General features: G+C 43.8%; 1 protein-coding gene across 5 annotated transcripts in view; it reads left to right on the top strand.

Annotated features, from left to right (window-relative positions):
* Positions 1-20,951, top strand: part of RAPGEF5 (Rap guanine nucleotide exchange factor 5) — a 235,100-nt gene that overhangs the window by 153,678 nt on the left and 60,471 nt on the right. For 2 of the 5 annotated variants that reach the window (XM_057304209.1, XM_044387067.3), the window contains exons 10-11: positions 11,808-11,926; positions 12,372-12,460. In XM_057304209.1, coding sequence (XP_057160192.1) covers positions 11,808-11,926; positions 12,372-12,460 — 208 coding nt within the window. Of the gene's footprint in view, positions 1-11,807; positions 11,927-12,371; positions 12,461-20,951 lie in introns of those variants that run through there. The other 3 variants (XM_057304210.1, XM_057304211.1, XM_044387065.3) reach the window with 2 other exon arrangements.

The following is a 20,951-nucleotide window of genomic DNA, read 5'->3' as shown; positions in this document are numbered from 1 at the left end:
GGCATGGGGTCTGGTGGAAGAGAGCTTAGGAAGGTGTGTTGTTAAACAAATTATTTTATCTAGTCATTTTCAGTAAAAGGGTAGTTGGGTGGGACTATGTTAGGCATTTTGCAGTAAACAGTCTTCTTTAGTGCCTAAAAACCTTCTGAGAGGTATTATATCTGCATATTTCAAATAACAGTTTGGGATTTGGGGAGTACATTTCTTCTCCTGGAACACAGCTATTGAATGGTTGTAGGATTTTACTCTAGATGAGGCAAAGCCTGTAGCTTCTGTCCACTCTGGATAGTTTGAGGCCACCTCTACAGCTGTGAACCCAGATTCTTTGTGAGGACGGGACTCTCCCTGGATGAGGGTGGCTCAAAAAATCTCAGAGTCAGAATCAAGCGTCATTTCTGTGACGGGTGAGCTGAGTCCATTAATCAGAGTCTTTGCCTCCATCTGACTTTGGAGCCCTGGCTCCGAGCTACAGGTGGCCTAGGTCTTGTCCTTTGGTTCTTCAGAGTTGTAGCTTGAATTTCTCCTTTCTGCCCTAACCTGCCATCTGGACTGAGTCCCTGTGTAGCTGAACCTCTGCCTCCTTACCTCTCCCGGTCTCTCTGTCCTTGATCTTGGGCCATTCTGATGTATCATACCTGAGCACGCATCCATAATTCACCAGGCCATTCATTCGTTTAACAGGCACTGTTGTTCTGGACGGTGACCACAGCACAGAGAATAAGACAGACCAAACCCCTGTTCTCATGCAGCTAATATCACAGTAGAACTTGTCCCCACTTCTCCTCTCTTTTCTCTCTTTCATCCTCACCCCCAAATCTGCTCCTCAACCAAATACTTTCATACTGGAACTAGAGGAGGACTTTCTGGGAAATACTTATCAAAATCCAAGCTTTTATGGTAAAAATGAGAGGTGTATGATTTAACAACTCTCAAGGGTCATGTGGGGAGTATCGGGTATGAAGCATGTTGTGGGACTTGACTTGCAGTAAACTGATGTAGGAAGACTGTTAAGACATGGAGGCATGCAGGAATTAGATGAAGTTAGTAGGGTAATACTGACATACCCTTCTCAGAAGCTGCTAGATCTTTGAGTTGCTTTCCTCAAGCGCGATGCTGGACTCCATGACCTGTGCGGGGGCATCTCCATTAATGGTGTGTTGACCCCAGGTTCTCTGGGAACAGAAAGGCCGGTGTGCTGCATCATTGGCCTCCACATCCTCTCCTCCATTTCCGCCTCCGCTCTGTGCTGCTAGCCCAGTGAGTCCTGACTCCTGCAGACCTATCACCTGGGCGGTCTTGCCTACCACCTCCAAATGGGACCTGGCCAGTGGGAGCCACTGCCGGACACCAACGTGTGGCAGGAGAGAGGACAGCTGTTTGTTGTTGCCACCTCTGTCCTACTTCCTCCTGCGGTTCTGACCGTGACCGCGCCCCTCTGGACCACGCCCGATGGACTGCAGCTCCTCCCTGGGAGCCTCTCACTCAGTCTCCAGCTCCCAATGGGATCCAGCACTCACTCTTGCCCTCTTGCCCTTCAAGCCCAAGGGTGGGTGAGATCTCCCTCTAGGCTGGTTATGTCACCCTTTTTTGGTCAATTTCCTCCAAGCTACCAGCACTTCTGTAAGTAGTCCCTTCATTAAACACTTCCAGAACTCTGAGTGTGCCTTCCCTCTTCTCCCCCCAGAATAATCAATCAAGCTAATACAGCATATCATAATATACTTGGGATAAAAACATATTGACTTTATATTTTCAAGATACTTCAGTCTTTTCCCATTTCTTCTGCTCTTATAGTTCAGTAGGTTTACTAGCTGAGATTGGCAGATCAGAGTCCGAGGCTTGCCCTAGTATTAGGATTCTTAGTTTGTTTTATATCATAATAATTACTAGAGGCAATGAAATTTAATAAATACGGTTCTTCTCCAGCAGCCAGAGCTTTCCATCCAGACATGTTCACCGATTTCCTGTGGGAGTTTGGTCACGTTCGCTAACAACTTTGTGTTTGCTTTTATACCCATGGAAGGTAGACGGTACCTAGATTTGGTGAGTTTGGGGATGATGATTCCTATTAGTTCCATTTAGGCTTTAGGTTGAGTTATTAATCTTAATATGTTTGGGATTGAAAAAAGGAACCAATTATCATTATTTAAATATTCTCTTTCTACCTAGGTAGCCTCTGCAAAGATGTAATTGTCAGGTCAGCACTCTGTGGTCCTGTAAGTCCAAGCCACCACTCACCCTGACGCACATCTGCTTACTTAATCTTTCTCTTAGTGTATTCTCTCAATCAGGTCTGTCTTGCCAGCAATATTCTTTTGACCTTTTATTTTTTTTTAATTCCGTTTACTTTTTTCCATGAGAAAAAAGAATCATGAGATACCGTGTCAGCAAATTCTGTGAAGGTTGTTTTCAGACAAAATTGTTTTTGGCTGGGGAGATTTTTTTTCCAGATAAGTATTTTAATTCTGCTGTACCCACATTTACAGTACAAGAATAGATGTGGGCATTGGTGGTTTGGTTTTCAAAGCTGTATGTGAATTTCCTTAGTACAAGATGAGAAGAGCTACTGCTAAATCTCGTGCATCTCTCCTAGTTAGGAGAGCCAAGATTTTGGGCTTCTGTGAGAAAAGTGAAGTCAAAACAGCTGAATTTTTGTAGAATCTTAATGCTGGAAAAGATAGCAAGGTCATCTCGCCTGGCCCCCACTCTCCCTGAAGAACCATTTTCCCTTGTTCCATAATATTACTGACAGGCTCTGCTCCAGCTTGAAGGAGCTCTGTTGTTAATACTTCCTTAAATTGAAACGCAATCAGCCTCTTTTATCTAGCCACCGGTTAGTGGAAGGTCACCTTTCTAGAACATCATGAGTAATGATGGCTCTTTCTCCCACAGGAAGGGTAGGGTAGCTCAGAGAATGGAAATTACCTACCAGGGTTTCATTCTCCCAAGCTTTTCTTTCTTAGACATTCCAGCTACATGAACTGTACTTCACAGGGCATGTTTCTCAGAACCCCTTGTGGCTCCTTGGTGTAGGGTCCCAGGTACCCCAATCAGCAAACTTCTCTGCCCACAGGCTCATCACAGCCCAGTTTTGGTTTGGTTTAGATTTTTCTTTTTATTCTTTTTTTTTTTTTTGACGTAAAATTCACATTTTAGAGTGTATAATTCAGTATCTGCCCAAGGCAGCTAATGCACTGGAAGTCCCACCAGCCTTAACCTGCAGTGTCTCTGTGTACCCAAGTTGTGTGAGAGACTCCTCTGATCCCTGCCGTGTTTAACTCTGTTCCAGCTAGCACTTCGTTTTTCCTTTGCTGGTTCTTGAGCTCTGCCCTTGCCTGAGCTGGTTTAGTTGTAGTCCTGAAACTATGCTCAGCCCTTTTCAACCCTCTTCTCTTTTCAGTCCCTTGATGGCTTTTCCAAATCACATGGGCCATCGAGAACTGAAAACTGGCTACCCTAGTAGTTTTGAGCCTCACCATGACTTTGGCTAGCAGCACCAGGGTACACCAAGTCCCCTCGGGTAGTTGTAGTCCATAATGTACATTATTGCCCATCTTGAGGGAAACATCTGTGGTTCTGGTTAAGAGCTCTGTTGTTGAGCCTATCTGGCTTCAGTTTCAGCTTTACCACACCCTCGCCCTAGGATCTTTCTTGGCTAAGTTACTTTATCAAAATGGGGTTTTAATAGTATTTACCTCATGGAATTGTTGTTAACGATAAGATAATGGATGTGCAGCTCTTAGCTTTGCCTGATGTATGGTAAACCCTCAATAAATGCTTGTCCCGGATTCATCTGCCTGGGTCATGGCTTGATCCCTCCCTTGTCGCCCTTCCTAGTGGATCTATTTGTTGCATATGGCAGTGATGTTTCCTTATGAGTTGTGGTTACCTCCATCCCCTCGATACTAGCTTTCAGTGGTCCAGTAATTAATAATTGCATGATTTTTATACTTCACAAAATATTGATCATGTATTCTCTTAGATAGGGGCCGAGTCCTGGAGCTACCTTGCAGTGATTTTCACATGAACCACCCTCAGGCCAAGACCCTGAACTAGAACAGGTCATTTTGATCTGCTCTGTAACCCTTGCCTTCATTTATCATCGTCCAGTTTGACGAGCATGCCAGCTGTTCTCCTGAGTTCACCCATTCTGAGTCCCTCACCTAAGTTGATGGTCAGGATGCAGAACAGCCCAAGCCATTATCGTCCACCACTAGAGTAATTTGATGACTGTCCCTTAGCAAGAGCACCTCTCAGCAAAATGTCCCCAAATCAGCACCATCAGACTTCACCACTTGAAATGGATTCTTTGAGATTTAAGGTGTGTTCTCTAAGCCCCCACTCTAAAATACACATTTATCCTTTCATCTTTTGGTTCATTTATTCATGCAGTTCTTTGAATATCTATGAAGTGTTAAGACTTCATTGGGAATTCAAAGTTGAAGATTTGATACCTGCCCCCAAGGGAGGTTTTGCTTTGTGCTTCTCCAAATGCTGAGTCACAAGGAGTCAAGTGGTACCATGGGGTCACAGAGAAGGGCCAGCCAAATCATACTGGACATGAAGGGAGGGGTGTTCCTGGAGGCAGCAGTTTTTAAAGTGAACTTTGTGAGATGGGTAGAGGTTAGACCAAGAAGGTCGTGAGATGAAAGGAGTCATAACGAGTTATTAGCTCTATGTCTTAGTCCATTCGGGCTCCTATCACTGAACACCACAGACTGAGTGGCTTATAAACAACAATGATTTATTTGTCACAGTTCTGGAGGCTAGAAGACCAGGATCAAGGCACTGGCAGATTCAGCATCTGATGAGAGGTTGCTTTCTGGGTCATAGACAGCCATCATTTCACTGTGTCCTCAGGAAGTAGGAGAAAGGAGGGAACTTTCTGGGAGCTCTTTTATAAGGGCACCAGTCTCATGCATGAGGGCTCCACCCTCGTGACCTAATCGCCTCCCAAAGGCCCCACCTCCAGACATCATCACACTAGGGATTAGGTTTCAACGCAGGAATTTCTGGAGGGGGGCACATTCAGTCCATAGCAAATGCCTTCCTCTAAATAAGTTCTCATCTTCAGGTACTGTTTTCATAAACTTGAGGGAAAACGGCATTGCAACTTGGGCAACTTCTTGAACCCAATGGCATCAAGCCAGGTGATTCTTTGTGTTCTCCATCTGAAAGGTTCTCTGGTGCTGCCTGCTTCAGATGGGTTTGATGATGGAGCATGAGGCCATGTGAGATTACTGAAGATCCTGGTTGGGGCCAAGCAGGAAGGGGAGAATAGAGGGTACAAAATGCACATCTTGCCCAGTTCACGATTTAGCCCACAGTTTGACGTGTTCATGTCCACCCCTTCTCATATGCCCTAGACCGAGGGACAGTACCATTTAGTGAATGCCTTCCTAGTGCTGTGTTAGTTACATGGCTTCTTATATGTTCGTTGCATGGGAGCTTGGTTTGGTAGATGAAATAAGAGATTGTAACACTCAAGTTCAAAACACAATTGGCTCTTGTGATAAGCATTGTAATAGGAAAGTGACTAAGTGGAGGGCGGGGGAAGCCTCGCAGTAAGAATAACCTTTGAGCCTTGCAGCATGGAATTCTGCCTTTTAGAGGCAATTCAGTCCCTCTCTTGCTTGTTCATTAATTTGTATGTACAGTAAACCTTTATCAAGTGAATATCATGTACCCTGAGCTGTGTGTTAGAAAGAGAAATAGAAGTCACAGTCCCCGCCCTCAAGAGGCCGTCATCTAGTGGAGAACACAGAGAACAAATGAACAGAGGTCACTGTGATGGGCATCATGACCGGGTTCTTACAGCATCTCATCTGGGTGGAGGATGTTAGTGGCAGGACTTGCAAAGAAGGTTTCTTAGGTGAGATGATAAGTAGAAGTTCCAGCGTATGGGATAGTTTGCACTTCCTGGTGTTCATAGACTTGAGTGAGACTGAGAACTCTGGACTCCACCTAGAAAAATGTGCTTACACGTAAAACTTTTAGATACTTTTAGAGGGTTCTCTGAGTCCCCAGAGCCCATCCATGAACCTGCAGTTAAGCACTCTTGTAAGAGTTTATGCTCATAGAGCAGCAGGGACACAACGCCATAGAGAATATCAATGGCTGCTTTATGTGAGTATTTGGGAGAGGAATATTTTCCATTATCTGTGATAATGGAAAAAATCAAGCAAGTAGTTGTGACAATTCCAGCAGGCCTGAGAAATCCCTTAGTAATCACTTTCTCTTGCTAGTGCTGGTGATAACTGAAAATATAAATACGGCAGGAACTCGGTTCAGGATAATACAAGCTAAGACCTGCTAAACTGTGAGCATCAATTCTTCACCTTATTTTTAAAAAATCAATAGTTTTATTATTTATGAGGTATTTTCACCCTAAAAATAAATGTCTTTCATGTGAATAAATGAAAGGAAAAAAATTCGATCTAGAAGTACAAAAGCTGATCATGATCACTGAGGTTAATCTAAAGTAAGTTGAAGTTACTGGCTTTCATTCAGAATTGACAGGCAAGATAGCAGTAGAGCCAGAAAAAGGAAATACATCAGAGCTACCCACCCAAAGAATGGAACAAAGATGAGGCGCAGGGACAACTTGAAAGCCCTCCTCTGTTTTCGTGATCCTGCTGGGCTCTGTTCAGTGGTCCTATAATTCTGGGATCCGTCAGCCTTCCCTGTTGGCATTTATTGCCCACACACACAGAAGCCATTTCAGCTGGGGACACCTGTTTGGTTTTGCATTTCCCCTCCTTCCCCACCTCCCCATTTTTCCCAAATCACATCCCGTAGGCAAAGCTGTGAAGACTCCGTGTGAGGCCCAGTTGTTGGAGTTTCTCATTCTTCCCACCATCCCTTCAGGAGAGTAGGGAAAGAACTGGTTTCTGCAGATCTGAAGGCTCATGTGTGTTTTGGGAAGAGATGGGGATTTTCACTGAACATGTACAAAGCAGGGCTGAACACCACAGGCACAGGTATGAAGGAGTGTGGTGCCTTCTGGGAATACACCCTGTGCCCCTCGTCACCTACCATATCATTGGCACACCTGCAGAAGCCCCTTCTCTCCTGAGGCCTGTGCTACCTGCTCAGGTCATCTTTCTTTCTCTCCAGATGCTCTTCTACTTTCCTCAGTAGCTTTATTGTCTGTCTCCTACTTTACCATCCTTTGAGCCCTGTTCCCTGCAGTCACTTTCAAGAACATTCCTTTGTATGACTGGCTCATCACCCTGACAAGAAAATGCTTGCTTTCTTTCTTTCTTTTTCTTTCTTTCTTTCTTTCTTTCTTTCTTTCTTTCTTTCTTTCTTTCTTTCTTTCTTAATCCTTGACTCCAATGACCACCATCTCCACACCATTCCATACCAATGGCAAGGCAACGTCCTCTAATCTCTAATTCTTGTCAATGTCCTCTAGCCAGAGACCTCCAGGGACACACCTGTAGTTGGACAAGCTGGCTCTGTTTCCCATTGCTGAGGGGAAGACCTCACACTATGGGGAGCCATGGGGCAGATCAATATGAGAGGGTGCTAGGAGAAAGGATCCATAGGACTTGGGTTTGTGTCCAGTGATTTGGGGGAGGGTTTAAAGAAGCAGGACTTTGCTATCAGGTAATGGGGTAACTCTGACTGGATATCTTGAGTCTTACCTACAGGGAAGGCAGGGGGCAAAACTAAAGTGGTAATTGGGAAAGAAGCAGCAGTCACTCATTATCTGGGCTTTGTTGGTTTTTTCTGGCTTGGCCAATGTTCGTGCTTTGTCTGTGTTCAGGTGTGATTACCGTGTGGCCGTGTGTTTATCTTGTTCCATCACCATCACAGATTGGCCTTGTCTGATGTCGATTTTCCACAGTCACTGATGCTCACAGGACAAGCCCCAGCCTAGCTGTGAGTGCCAGGCCAGTTCCTGAATATCAGGGGCTGCTCTGCTCTTTCTCGGTCTTCACCACTCTGAACTGCTCCACTTCACGAATTTGTCTCCCCTTGATAAAAGCTTCTGCCTGCTTCCTCGTCCACTCCCTGCTGGCTCCCTTAGCTCCTGTGGGGACTTAGCCTCAGCCCCTCCATGTTTTCCCAGGTAATCAACTCCTTCCTTGGCTCACTGCTTTCCCTAAGCCAGACAGACCCTATGTGGTGATGAGCTGTGTTCATGGTGTGCTGACAGCCACCCAGAGGCCCTCCCATTGTGACCTCCAGTTGTTTCCTCTGCCAGCCCTTTCTTCTGGGTGGGCCCTGTCATTCACTGTTCCCCTCTAAGGTTTGTGAGCCCTTCAGCAGAAAGGCATATAACCATCCCACAAAGCCACTAGGGATGCTCTTTTTCATAACTTATTTATCCCCTGTTGTACCCGTGGAAGCTGTGTGTCCACGAACTTCACCCTGAACCCCCCCCCTTCCAGAAGGTAGTCTCAATCCCCCCTCTACTAGGAAGGTAGAAGCCATCTCATATCCTCTACTGTGGCTTCCTTATTTTCCCTACTTTATTTTTTTCTAAGTCTCCACCCATCCTGCTTCCCTTAAACCTCTCTGAGTTCAGAAAGAAATATTCATCCTTTTTTAGCCTGCCCCCTCCACTGTGTTCCTGATCTTGTCCCCTCTTCTCAGTATCCCCCTCACCTTGCTACCTTCCCCAGCCACACAGCCTCTGCAGTGTGACCCCATCCCTTCACAATGCAGTCCCAGGAAGTGGTCATCTCTGTCTGTGCACTCCCTCCCCATTCAGTCACACCTTAGCCCTTCTCTTCTCACCCCTGGACCAAAGTGATCTCGTCATCTCTTTTTCTTAGACTTAATCTTTGTAAACTCTACGGCATCAGACCAGCATTTTCCTGACTCTCTTGAGATCATGCCCTCCAGATTCTCCGTGGTTTGACTTCATCATCATCTCAAGACTCTGACCCTCTACCTATTCCCCAACTTTCTGTAGGTTTTCTCCTTCCCCTATTCCCATCTTGATAGTTCCCTTTCTCTCCCGTTCCCTCTTAACAATCTCAACCACTCCCAAAACTTGAATGATTCACAAATTTGTCTCTGCCCTTGACCTCTGTTGGAAGCCTAGTTCATTATTTCTAACTGCCTGCTAAGTATCTATAACATGATATATTATCGGTACTAAAACATCACTTGTCTGAAACTAGATTCTTCAGTCTCACCAGAACCAGTCTCTGTATGTTCTTGTCCCATTCATGGCATTCCCATTCTCTGTCACTTGCAGCCGTCTTGACTGTCAAATCCCAGGGGTTCTACCTTGGCTTTGTCTCTCCGATTTGGCCTCATCTTAGGGTGCTTGCCAAGTTACAGTCATGTTGTTAGGGAGCCTATTAACTTGTTAGTTAAGGGCAAGGGACTTGTCTTACTCATCTCTGCTTGCCACTTGGTATCCAGCACAGTGCCTTATCCATAAGACACTGTCACTGTTTGTTGAGTGAATGACTATAAATTAAGCATTTTAATGCTTTACTTACACTTCATGAACCATTTGCCATTGAACAGTTTTCCATCGTTAGACCTCTAAATACGTTTATTCTTCACCAAGCGCCAGAACCAAGTTTCACACTCACAATCTCAACCATGATACTTCTGCTCTTTTTCACGAAGAGCAATTAGGTAAGGGTGCATGAGTCGCGAGGCATTCATATTACCTTCCCTTCTGAAAGCCAAATAGAATACCAAGGATTATTATGTTTTCATGGCAATTTCAGATAACTTACATCTCCCTTTATACATTGATTTTTCTGCTTTTTCTTTTCTTTATTTTTTAACAGGTTTTCAAAATGGAAACTATCACTATGACATAAGATGCTATTGATAGTACATCAATATGATTCAGCTATTTCCCTGCCCAGCAGAGTGTGGCTGCTCTCTGCACAGCCCTGTAATACATATTAGTTACACAGACATTAGAGAAGCCCTTCCCATCCATATGTATGTGCGTGGCCCATGGAAGTTAATAATGCCATATATCACGTGCATGTAGGATGTAAAATGTACTTCAGAATGACAGCAGGCTCATATAAAATGAATATTGGCTTACGATGAGAGGAAAACCAGGGAAAGATTTTTGTCCTTTCAAATCCACTGTCGAGTGAATTATTTGTTTCTGCGTCTCAGTATCCCAGACCCACACTCTGCCTTTTTTTTTTTTTTAGTCAATATATGCCCCTCTCTCCAGCCACCTTATTTCACTTCAACTACATGGATAACAAAAGAACCCCTTTGGAGAAATGAAAGATAGCAATTACACATTGGTATTCATGTTACAGGAGTCACACTGCCGTCCTCAGGGAGTTGAACAATGAATATCCAACATTAATTGCCACAGTAACTGAGCGTCTGACCTTGCTGAAATGTAATACACCAGTTTTACATAGTAAAATTATTTGCCACTAAAAGATTTTTTACATTATCATAAAATTATATTACTGTTTAGAGTGACCAGTAATTTTTATTTTTGTCCCCACATTTTCTTGGGAATCAGGACATCAGCAGTTGAAATCATAATTTTGTCACCGATTTGGTTGACAATTATAGCGTGATTAGTGCTTTTGTATTCTTAGGAACGGTGAATAAAATACATTGATATCCCTGGTAGATCTATGGAACTGATGAATAAGGTACAGTGGACATAGTACGTTTTACCCACTGGGGAGAAAAATGTTCTTTTTTTTTTTCCTTTAATGTTTGCTCCTAATTATAGGTTGGATTTTCTGCCAGTGGCAGAAACATGCTAGGAACTCTAGGGCATGTTTCCCTTTTGAAAGAAGTGACATCATTTTTAAGGTGAAGCCTACCTACTATCAACTTCTCTTGCTTTCATTTTCATCTCGGAAATACAGAGGCTAGTTTTTCTTACGTGCATTTTCCAGTTCTTCTTTTGGGCTACCTTACCCTTCCCGGTGTCACAGCAGAATTTCACACTATATACTCTGGAAGTGTTCATCACTCAGGGTCGGCCTCCGCACTGCTGGGTCAGCAGCGAGCCGGACTCCGACAGAGCCACGTCAGCGGGCCACGCTGGCTCTGGGCTGTGGAAGCTGTGTGTGCAGAAATGAATGATTGTTCAGCCTTCTCTCCTTTTTAAAAGGGACCGAGGTGAAGAAATTCAGTGCACTCACCCGTGACATGCGAATTTCAGCCTAGATGAGATTCTAACTAGAGATCCATTTTTGCTTGTATTCCGGCAAAACTAGTACGGGATAAATTGGAAGGCCATCTTATGTCTGGGCGGAAAAAATGAACTGAGTGATAGAATGGGTAGTTTTTTACCCACCTTTTAAAGTAGGGCTGTGAAGTAAATGAATGTGTGTCTACTATAACTACTAATATGGCTTGCTCGTTGTTTTAGTGTTTAAATGATTTATGACTTTCCAGTTTTAATACAGTGGATATTTAATAAGCATTAACAAGGTAAAAGAGAATGCATATGCAATTAGTATATTGTTTTTTGAAACTTTGAACTTCTGATTCCTTACATTCAGATCATTCAGGTAGTTTTAAAAGCGAACTCTCTGAATCCTAGCCCCACTTTATTTATTTTTCCCCATTTCCTTTAGTATTTATGTCTCCCTAACACTTGAAGTGTATGTAGAATTTGAGCCTGGACACTCTACCATTAGAGGGAGATTCTTGCCCAGACTCCTCATTTTTTCAGGATCTTTAAAGAAATCATGGTGGAAAGCAACTTGAGAAAAATGCCACTTCCGTTTAGCCCCCGTTTTGGGGTTGGGGTTTGTTTGGTTTTGTTTGCCGGTTTGTTTAATTTTCTCTCCCCTTTTCGTCCCGTCCACCACTCCCCTCCCCAACGAAAGCAGGATGACGAAGTGACGACCGTTCAGGTGAAGGAGCAGGAGCGGAACGTCCTGGTGCTGAGGAAGGTGCAGTGCTGTGGCCCGGCCCCCCCTGCCGGCAGCGCCGACAGTGATTGGAGGTGAGTTCGCACCGAGGCACGCGCTCCTGTTTCCTCGGCCCTGCCTGCCTCCCCTTCTCTCGCTCCATCTCACTCGCTCCCTCTGCCTCCTGTCCCTCCCTCCCCCTTTTCTCTCCGCCTCTCGAGCGTTCTAGCTGACTGCAGAGCTCTTGGCAGCCAGATGGACTCAGTTCCCAGGGAAAGGACAGGGATGGCAAGATCTTTTAGCTCTTAGGGGATGCCTTTGTTAGTAGCCGTTCACAATGGGCAGCTCCCGGCTGAGGGTCTTTGACCCTCAGCTAGAGAGGAAGGAATCCGCAGCGCTCTCAGACCGAGAGCTGCCCTTGCCTACCTTCGATGTGCCTTATTTCAAATACATTGACGAGGAGGATGAGGACGATGAATGGAGCAGCCGCTCGCAGTCTTCCACCGAAGATGACTCGGGGGACTCTCTGCTCTCTGACAGATACGTGGTCGTGTCCGGGACCCCCGAGAAGATTCTGGAGCATCTTTTGAATGACTTGCACCTGGAAGAAGTCCAGGACAAAGAAACAGGTAAGGCAGGGGGGTGTCTCCAGCTTCCAGCCCCACAGCTGCAGCTGCCCTTGTCAGTACCCGTAGGGGCAAGGCTTCCGCTGTAGCCAAAACCAGCATGGGCAGAAATAGCATATGCTCTGTGCGCCTCCCCCTTGGCCTCGTGCTGTTTTGTTTCAATCCAGTAAATGGACACACGTAGATCTGAGCAGCTGCCTGGGAAGTCGCCGTACAAAGAAAACGGTAGGAAGGCAGATGTTCTTGTGTCTTTGGCAATTTTTACCAAATCTCACCTAAAGGCAGTTGGCAAGAAACTAGGACTTTAATAGCCGGTGTTCATTGGGAAGAAATACAAGGGACGAGCGTTCACCTGGCCTGTGGGAAGCAGTGAGCTGAGGGGTGCAGCCTCCCTGCGGAAATGTCAACAATTAATGCAACTACTCTGCAACTGTGAGCTTAGCAGCAACTTCTGCCTTTCTCCAGGCGGTTTACAAACTGCTCAGAGCAAGCCTTGCTGGGCAGAATATCCGACCCATAGCTTCACAGACCAGAAACTATAATTCACTGAAGTCTTACTGATTAAACTTCTTGTCCTTTCTATCTAATCTGGGAGCAAAATACCCATGCAGCTTTGTCCCTCTTGCACTTTGGGAAACAGTACCGTTGCATGTACAAAACAACCTAACCGTGCTTCCTTTATCACCAAAGGGCAAGTACTTACTTCTCTTCACCAGAATTTGTAATTTGTTCCAGCGTGGAACGATTATTCCAGTGAATAGGCCTCTGGCTGTAGCCTCGATTCTGTAACTTGATCTCCTGACTCAAATGCACTGTTTGCTGTTATCAGAGCACCTGTGTTTGTAGGTTGAATTCCCGCCGAGTAACACCTTAGGTTTTTCCCTTGTGGGAAGGATTGTGAAATGACTTTGGAGGTGGGAGCAAGTTTCCTTGAGTCCCAGTAGTTTTTTGTCTGAACCTAATTGATGTCTGACTCTAAACTGCATTATAAAGGACATGAAGAGAAACAAAGTTGTGTGAAATATGTAAATGGGTGAAAAAAAGAAAAGGAAAATGACCCAATCCCATATCCTACAGTAATGTTATACTTTGATTTCAAAAATCAAATAGGTACTTTATTTTGCATATGTTTGGGGTGGGGGAAACCAGTAGCTGTCATTTATACACAGGCTAAAAGAAAAACATTCTCATGGCATTTGCTGGGTTGTTTTTGTACGTCTGTTGATTAATATTTTGTGCATTGGAGCACTGTTCCCATGTTCTGCTTCATCAGATATTATCATCATGGCACCGGGCATAATTTTCCATGTACTGATTACCAGACTGCTTTACACAGGTGGTTTGAACTAGATTACAGGCAAATAATCTGCCGCAAAGAGGACACCTCTCAATGTGGATAGATGTTTCAGGGGATTGAATGCTTGCTTCTTCTTAAAAACACCCCGGTCTGGTCTGTAATGCGAGACTCTGTGTCTAGGTCATGTGAGTAAGTGTAAAAATTATTAAAGCCAGTATTAGGCCTAACTTGATTTCTTTTTTCCTTCTCTGTAATTGTCAGTGGCTTTTTGAGAAAGATGGCCTAGCTGCCCATAACAGGTTCCCACTATCTAACACTGGGAATGAGAAATCTCTCGGATTACTTTACTAATGCCAGGAGTTGCCTGCTGCTGGAAACGGTGTTGTGCATGGTGCCTAGTGACTGTTACACCACGCCTGGGATCAGATATGTCACTCTAGCCCAGTGCCCAGCAAAGCAAAGAGGACCAGAGCTCAGTGGCTTGCCCTCAGCAAGGCAGGAAGAGGCCTCTCGGGGTCAGCCTCTCCTTATTCCTCCTCATTTCCTTCGAGTTTTCAGAGGACGTGTGAAACTTCAGATTTTTGTAGTGACACTTGAAAGAAAGCATGGTTAACAACTTTCCCTGTGATTAACGGAGAACTTGATGAAAATGAGGAGTCAGACTCAGAGAGAGGTTGATGTGTATGCCATAGGGAGGCCTAAGTGAAGTCACGCAGTTCTTCAAAACATCACATACCAGCGCGTGGAGAAAACACAGCAGAAAAGCTGCCGTGTGGTTTTTGTTCCTAAAATGAAAAGAAGTATCATAGATGTAAAAATAAAATAAATTCCACAGGCAACTTAAAGAAAAGAGGTTATTAGTTTGTTCTAGTTTGAATACTAAATGAATCACATATTTAAAGGAATTGAGGCCCCTTGTTATCGGCAGAGGTGAATTCTTGTTCTTTATTCTCATCAGGCTGGCAGCCCGCATTATAAAAGGCCTATGTGTGCAAGAGCCTAATAGCATCGTATAAACATATGGAAGACAGATGGAGGGAAATGAGAAGGGCCTGCAATAAAAGTATACAGCAGCGTTTTTATGTTCTCTAGCACCCCTTTTAGGGAGAGGGAGCCATGTGGGGCCGGCTGGAGCCATCTGGTGGTCGTCCGCATGGCCCCAGTGGCAGTGAGGAGGAAAGGGCACATGGGAGGCCATAAGTGCTCCCACAGACCAGGATGAGCCTTTTCTGGATTGTTACATTCCTGTGCCCACCAAAGGCTGGGGTAAATAACGGTGCAAGAGATGGGAGTCATTTCCCATCTCTTTCCCACAAAAGTCACTTAGTTGTGAAAATGGAGGTACAAGTCCTGAAAAAGAGACCTTCTGCACTCACAGAGGAGCAGTTGAAGTGATTACTAGTTGGTATGGACATGCAAGTGGAAAAAAGTTGACTTAATTGAACGGAATAGGAAGGGGAGTGCCAAAGCTATTGACACAATGTAATGCTGTTGCCACCTGCATCGAGAAGAGAAAACAACAATTCATATGGTATTCTACCACCAAGTCAAACTGAGTTTTAAAGCAATAATATTAGAGATGCTTAAGAGCACCCTACTAATGATTTTCCCAAGTGATTAGATTGGCTGTAAAATGAATGCATGCATGAATGAATGAATGAATCATTATTTCAAATGAAAAAACTATTTGAGTCTGGCCACTGGATATCTGTTTATGAACGTGGAAAGTGCTTGACGCAGCTTTCAAAGATTACCCCTTCTGTCAAGGGTCAGGTTCTGACTTACACCTTTGGAATGGTAGAGAAAAATCAAGCAGCTTTGTCTTTCATCTTCCCAGGTGTAGGGGAGACATCTTTGAGTACTCCCAGCCCAGAAGAATTACAAAGCAGGCAAGGAGAAAGCAAAACGAGGAGTTGTGAGTAGAGGAGCTGGAGGGATGGGAGAGGAAGCTCCCCCCAGCCAGCCCTGGTCTGCGGGGTCTGCGGGGTCTGCGGGGGTTCCTGCTTCTATTTAACTCTTCCCACTCCCTAGAAAGGATAGAGTATGTTTTGTTTAGAGCTGCTGTTGTTGGGAATAATGACTTCTGCTTCAAAGCAGGGGGAAAATTATGTATTGGATGGATTACATGGAGAAAAACCATCTTATTGATTTTTCTCTCTGAATCTGCATTATGACAGGTCCACCTTAGGGAGAACACAAGAGGAAACGCATTACTTACTGGCCTCTTTTTTTCCATTTTCTTATTCTTTATTCATCCTTTCGAAGTAAAGGTTTTTTTAAGAAAAACCAATGAACAGACAATAGGACAGTAGGCACAGGTAAAGCCAAACAGCTCGTGCTTATTCGGCTTGCCCTGCTTTCTTCACGGTGTGGCTGCTTTGGTTACTCGGGAGGCTGTCATTCACCATACTCTGTGGATGGGCACGCGGTGTGGAAGCGCCTGCTTTGATCACGTGTTACTGGTCGGCTTTCAGCAGCACCTTGCAGGTTGAGCAGATCATTGAGAGATTGAGTCCTTTACCTTTGTAACCTCCAAGAAAGTACCTGCCTTACGTTATAGGGGTGTCTCACCTGATCCATAGAGTCCAGAGGTTTATCTCCATTGCCAGCTCACTGGTGGCTTTTTTAGAGCAGTGCACTGACAGAACCTTGAGGAGAGTGAGGACAGGCACTGATTTTTATGAACTTCCCTGTCTTCTTTCCAGCTAATACCAAGCCTGTCCTAAGTGCTTGATGCGTGTTTCTTGCGAAGAAAAACTAAGAAGGTTTTTTTCCTGGTCATTGGAAAGATAGAAAACAACTTAGGTGAACCTCTTTCTTTGATCTCCTTACCTTTTAGGATTTCTGGAAAGATATTTGGTATTTCTGTCCCAGGTTTCCTCTTGCAGGTGGCAAAGACCTTGATGACCGTGTAGCCACGTAGCTTGTGCAGACCTAAATGTCTGTTGAGTCTAGACACAGAAAATTTTCAGATGGTGGTAAATCTCTCCATGATTTTGTGCAATTAAGATGCACCTAAAATTACCTTGTATTTATCTTTTGTTTTTATTTTTGTAGTGTCACGTAACAAATAGACCAGTGGATCTTATGGGTGGCTGCACAATTGAGGCACCTGGGGCATTTTTTTAAAAAATACCAATACCTGGGTCCCACCCCAGAGGTTCTGATTCAGTTGACCTGAGATGGAACCTAAGCCTTAGGGACTTTAAAAGCTCCCCAAGTGATGCTAATATGCAGGCAGATGTGAGAGCCACAGAAACAGAACACTGACCTTGTCTCATCTAGCCCCCCACCAACTTTTATGATTTATTCCAAGTTTCTAATAGTTACAAATATATATCTGCCTTGGAGAGTTAGGGGCTCATTTCCCCTTTCCTCCACCTCCTCTCCATCCCCCACCTCCTCTCCAGGGCTTTATGTCCACTGGTCAGCCTCGTGTCCACTGGTCCCCTGCCTCTGCAGCCTGACAGGTTCAAATTTTACAAGACTGCACTGCTGGTCCACCCACTGAAATAATTTTGAAAAAAAGGAAACAGAGGAGACAGAGGTACTGGTCACACAGCTGTTGAATTTCTCAACGCTTGGAATGAGGAGGTGATGATATATAGTGAACAAAACCCATTTGGATTTTTGCCAGGGTTCTGTAACGCCATAAAAATCCCTGGGTGGCCCTGGAGTCTCACAGCCAAGGTGCCTACTTCTGCAAGAAATCATGGTTTAAGAAAGGAGAAAATGCACATACCAGAGTAGAAAGGGCACTAAAATGAGATTCTGTCTTGGGTCCAAGATTTACGCTCCATTAACAAACCAGCCTGAGACCTTAAGCAAGTCGTACAAAAAAAATCTTAGCGATGTCTTTCGTCACTAAGACACCTTGATTCAAAGGGATCTACATCAATCTCTTTCCAAATGTCACAGAACCATGGAATTCTAGATCTGGAGGAGAGGTGTCTCTCCTGGAATTATAGACAAGTTTCAGAACCTTGTGGTCATTTTATGCTGAAGCCACCATCACTTAGCCATTGCACAAGGACATAGGCTATTCAGTCTACCTTCATATTACTTATGTTACTTCTGCATTTCTTCAGACTCAAAGGGCAGTTAGAATGTTGATGGAGAAGGAAGCTTGGAACCCACGGCTTAGTGACCATACCTGGTGATGATTTATGTGTGTTTGTGTATAACCTTGTTCAGTGGGAAACTTCTTAAGCTCTTTGAGAAATTATGCTGTAACATTTCCGAAGAATAGCTTTGATTTATCACCCACAAGTAAAATCCATTTACAAAATTGTATTACCAAGCCATCTTGGGATATTCAGAATGAGTCCGTTGCCAAGGAAAAGTGGCAGTTTTCCCCCAGTGGTGAAAGATAGTACATCCTATCTCTTATCACTAGCCATCCTCCTGTAATTTCTTTACTCTTAACTTTATACACTGCTTCTGTGATAAAATACAACTGTGCGTTTTTAATTACTCAATTTCTATACCATGAATGAATACCTTAGAAAAACTTAATTCCTTCATTCCCCAAATATCTTTAACACTCCTCTGTCCTAGATGTGGAGATCCAGTTGTACACAAAATAAACTCCTTACCTTCGTGGGGCATATGTTCCAGTGGAGGGATTCAGACAAGAAAGGAAGTAGGGAAATAGTAGATATTAAATGCTAATCATTATGGGCACTATTTTATGATAACTATAGCCACATGTCTTTAAAAATAAGCTAGAGGGTATTTTAATGTATTTAAAGTATTTTCAAGGGACACCTGGGTGGCTCAGTTGGTTAAGCATCTGACTCTTGGTCTCAGGGTTGTGAGTTCAAGCCCCACCTTGGGCTCCATGCTGGGCGTGGAGCCTACTTTAAAAAAAAAAAGGTACTTTTGAGATTAACATGAAACTATTGGTTATATTCAATAAAGTTCAGAACCAAGGGAAATAGACTTACTTGAGGAGAAGAAAGGAAGGAAGGGAGGGAGAAATTTGAAGTACGTATAGGTAGTAGTCCTGGATGGTACTAGTTAGGACTATAAGCCATGGAATCTTTATCCATGGAAATGTTTGATATCAGACTTTTACCATCTTGACCTGTGAAAATAACTTCTTCATAGACAAATAACTAGACCAGGTTGCCATTTGAAGTCTTTTTCAGCTTTATGAAACTGCCACTTTTAAATAATAGGTTAATTTTGTTTGCAGACATGCTTTAGTAAAAAAGTCAACAGCAGACTAAATTCATTAGCACCAACTCCAGCTGCCCTGGGTATGCCTCAGGTGTTCGGTGAAGGCCGACTTTTCCAGATAAAGCAAAGACTTGTAGCTATCCATGGTGACAGGGAAAATCCCCAAAGTGCTGTCGAGAGAGAGCTAGAAGTGCAAATGGTCATGCTAGAATATAGTTACTGCTTGCTGTATGATCTTTGTGCTGTGGGTTCTGTTTGGTTTGATTTGGTGTTTTTGCAGTGCCCTTAGCTTCCCTCCCTGTTACTATGACGGAGAATGTAATGTATTTGCTGACCATAATTGAAGCATTGGGAGACTTAAAAAATTAATACTGACAAATGATGAGGTATCAGAATTATGTAGAAGTTTTCTTCTCAGTTGCCTCATTTATGAAAGCAGAGGACTTAGGCCACATGTTGTTTGAGGCCCCTTCCAGATTTGAGAGTCGGGATTTGAAAGATACTCGGGATACCCCTCCATTTGTCCAAATTTCCTCCCCGTCCGATGGATTTTAGTACAGGATAATGGTCCCCATCTAATGGACATAGAGACTAAGGTAGAAGTTATCCGAAACGAGCATCTGAAACTGCAGATGAACTCAGCTGTATCCCTAGCTTTTTCCCAGAGATCTTTTTTTTTTTTTTTCTAGTGACTAGAGTCATGGATAAAAGGCCTCATTGAAGTAAAAACCTACCATTCAACTCCAGCTATAAACCCCAAATCAGGTGCTCCGGGAGCTGCTTAAGAGTGCTCTCATCTCCCGCACAGAGGCCCGCTTCTTGGTTTCCAGCTGTGAGCTGGGTGGCCACTGGGTGAGCAGACTGCTTCCCTGAGGTCACAAAAGAGGGGGAGTGGGGGAAGAGGTCCTTACCCGCTGATGCTGTGTCACAGACTGCTCACGTGAGGAGTGATTAAAAATTAGATTTTGACTGGATTTCATTTGAGGTGTTCCTCATCTGGACTCATCTATTCGCACCACCTTCAAACATGTGATACTGTGTATGATAACAAGGGAATTGATGCTTTTACGCTGCCAGTAGACTGTGGGTTAATTAATACTCTTGTTGGTAATGAAGCAAGGTGAAATGAAGTGAGACAGAGCCGAAGCATAAGGTCATTAACATACACTGATTAATAATGGAAATGTGGAGGTTTTCATTACCGCATAACCGATGGGCAAAGGGAGGTACGTAATGGAAGAAGATACAAGTAGGGGTACAGCATACTTTCCAGGCACACAGTCCCTGTTTAGAATGAGAACTGATGATTGGAATGCATTTCTTTTAATTGCATCATTTTCGTGTGGAGTCCACAGGAACTCTTCTAATCCTTGATGTTCAACTGTAAGTCTAGAGCACACCAGAAGCAAACCAAAATATTGTAGGGCTACGGAAAATTAATTCCAAGAGGATCTGAAGATAAATAAGGGAAAATAAGATGCACGAGGAGCAATAATTAATTACCTGAGAAATGAAATCTTAAGCCTCTTGACTGTAAGAATGTTGAGAAACCTGGACATCTCAACAAGTTTCTAGACTTTGTTCTTTGAACACTTTTAAGAAAATATCAACCACTTTCTGATGGTTTGAGTGAAGTCCTTGTCCTAGAGCCTGGAGGTGAGATAGAGGGTCTTTGAGGGTTTCCTTCACACCATATTCTAAAAAAATTCACATGTGACTGTTATCTTTATAAAGTCAGTCCTGGTGCTGATGTCCTCAACCCGTGAACCATGAGGGGTTTTCCATGTAAACTGAAGTCAGTATGGGAGACCTAAAAATGAATGGACTTTCTCCTTCATTCACCTCTGCACATTTTATTTGCTTTATTTCCCTTATTTACATTTTATTTGCTTTCCCTTCACCTCAGATGCCCACTTTGACACACTGTTGGGAAACAGGTATTTCTTTATGGTTCAGTGAATTTCTAATTTCCTAGAATGGCTGGAGAATAATTTATTAGAAATAATGAAATACTCT

This window comes from Ursus arctos, unplaced genomic scaffold (genome assembly GCF_023065955.2).
Source record: "Ursus arctos isolate Adak ecotype North America unplaced genomic scaffold, UrsArc2.0 scaffold_3, whole genome shotgun sequence".
NCBI classification, from domain to species: domain Eukaryota; kingdom Metazoa; phylum Chordata; class Mammalia; order Carnivora; family Ursidae; genus Ursus; species Ursus arctos.
Note: the sequence above shows the minus strand (reverse complement) of the source record. Positions and strands in the feature narration are given on the sequence as shown.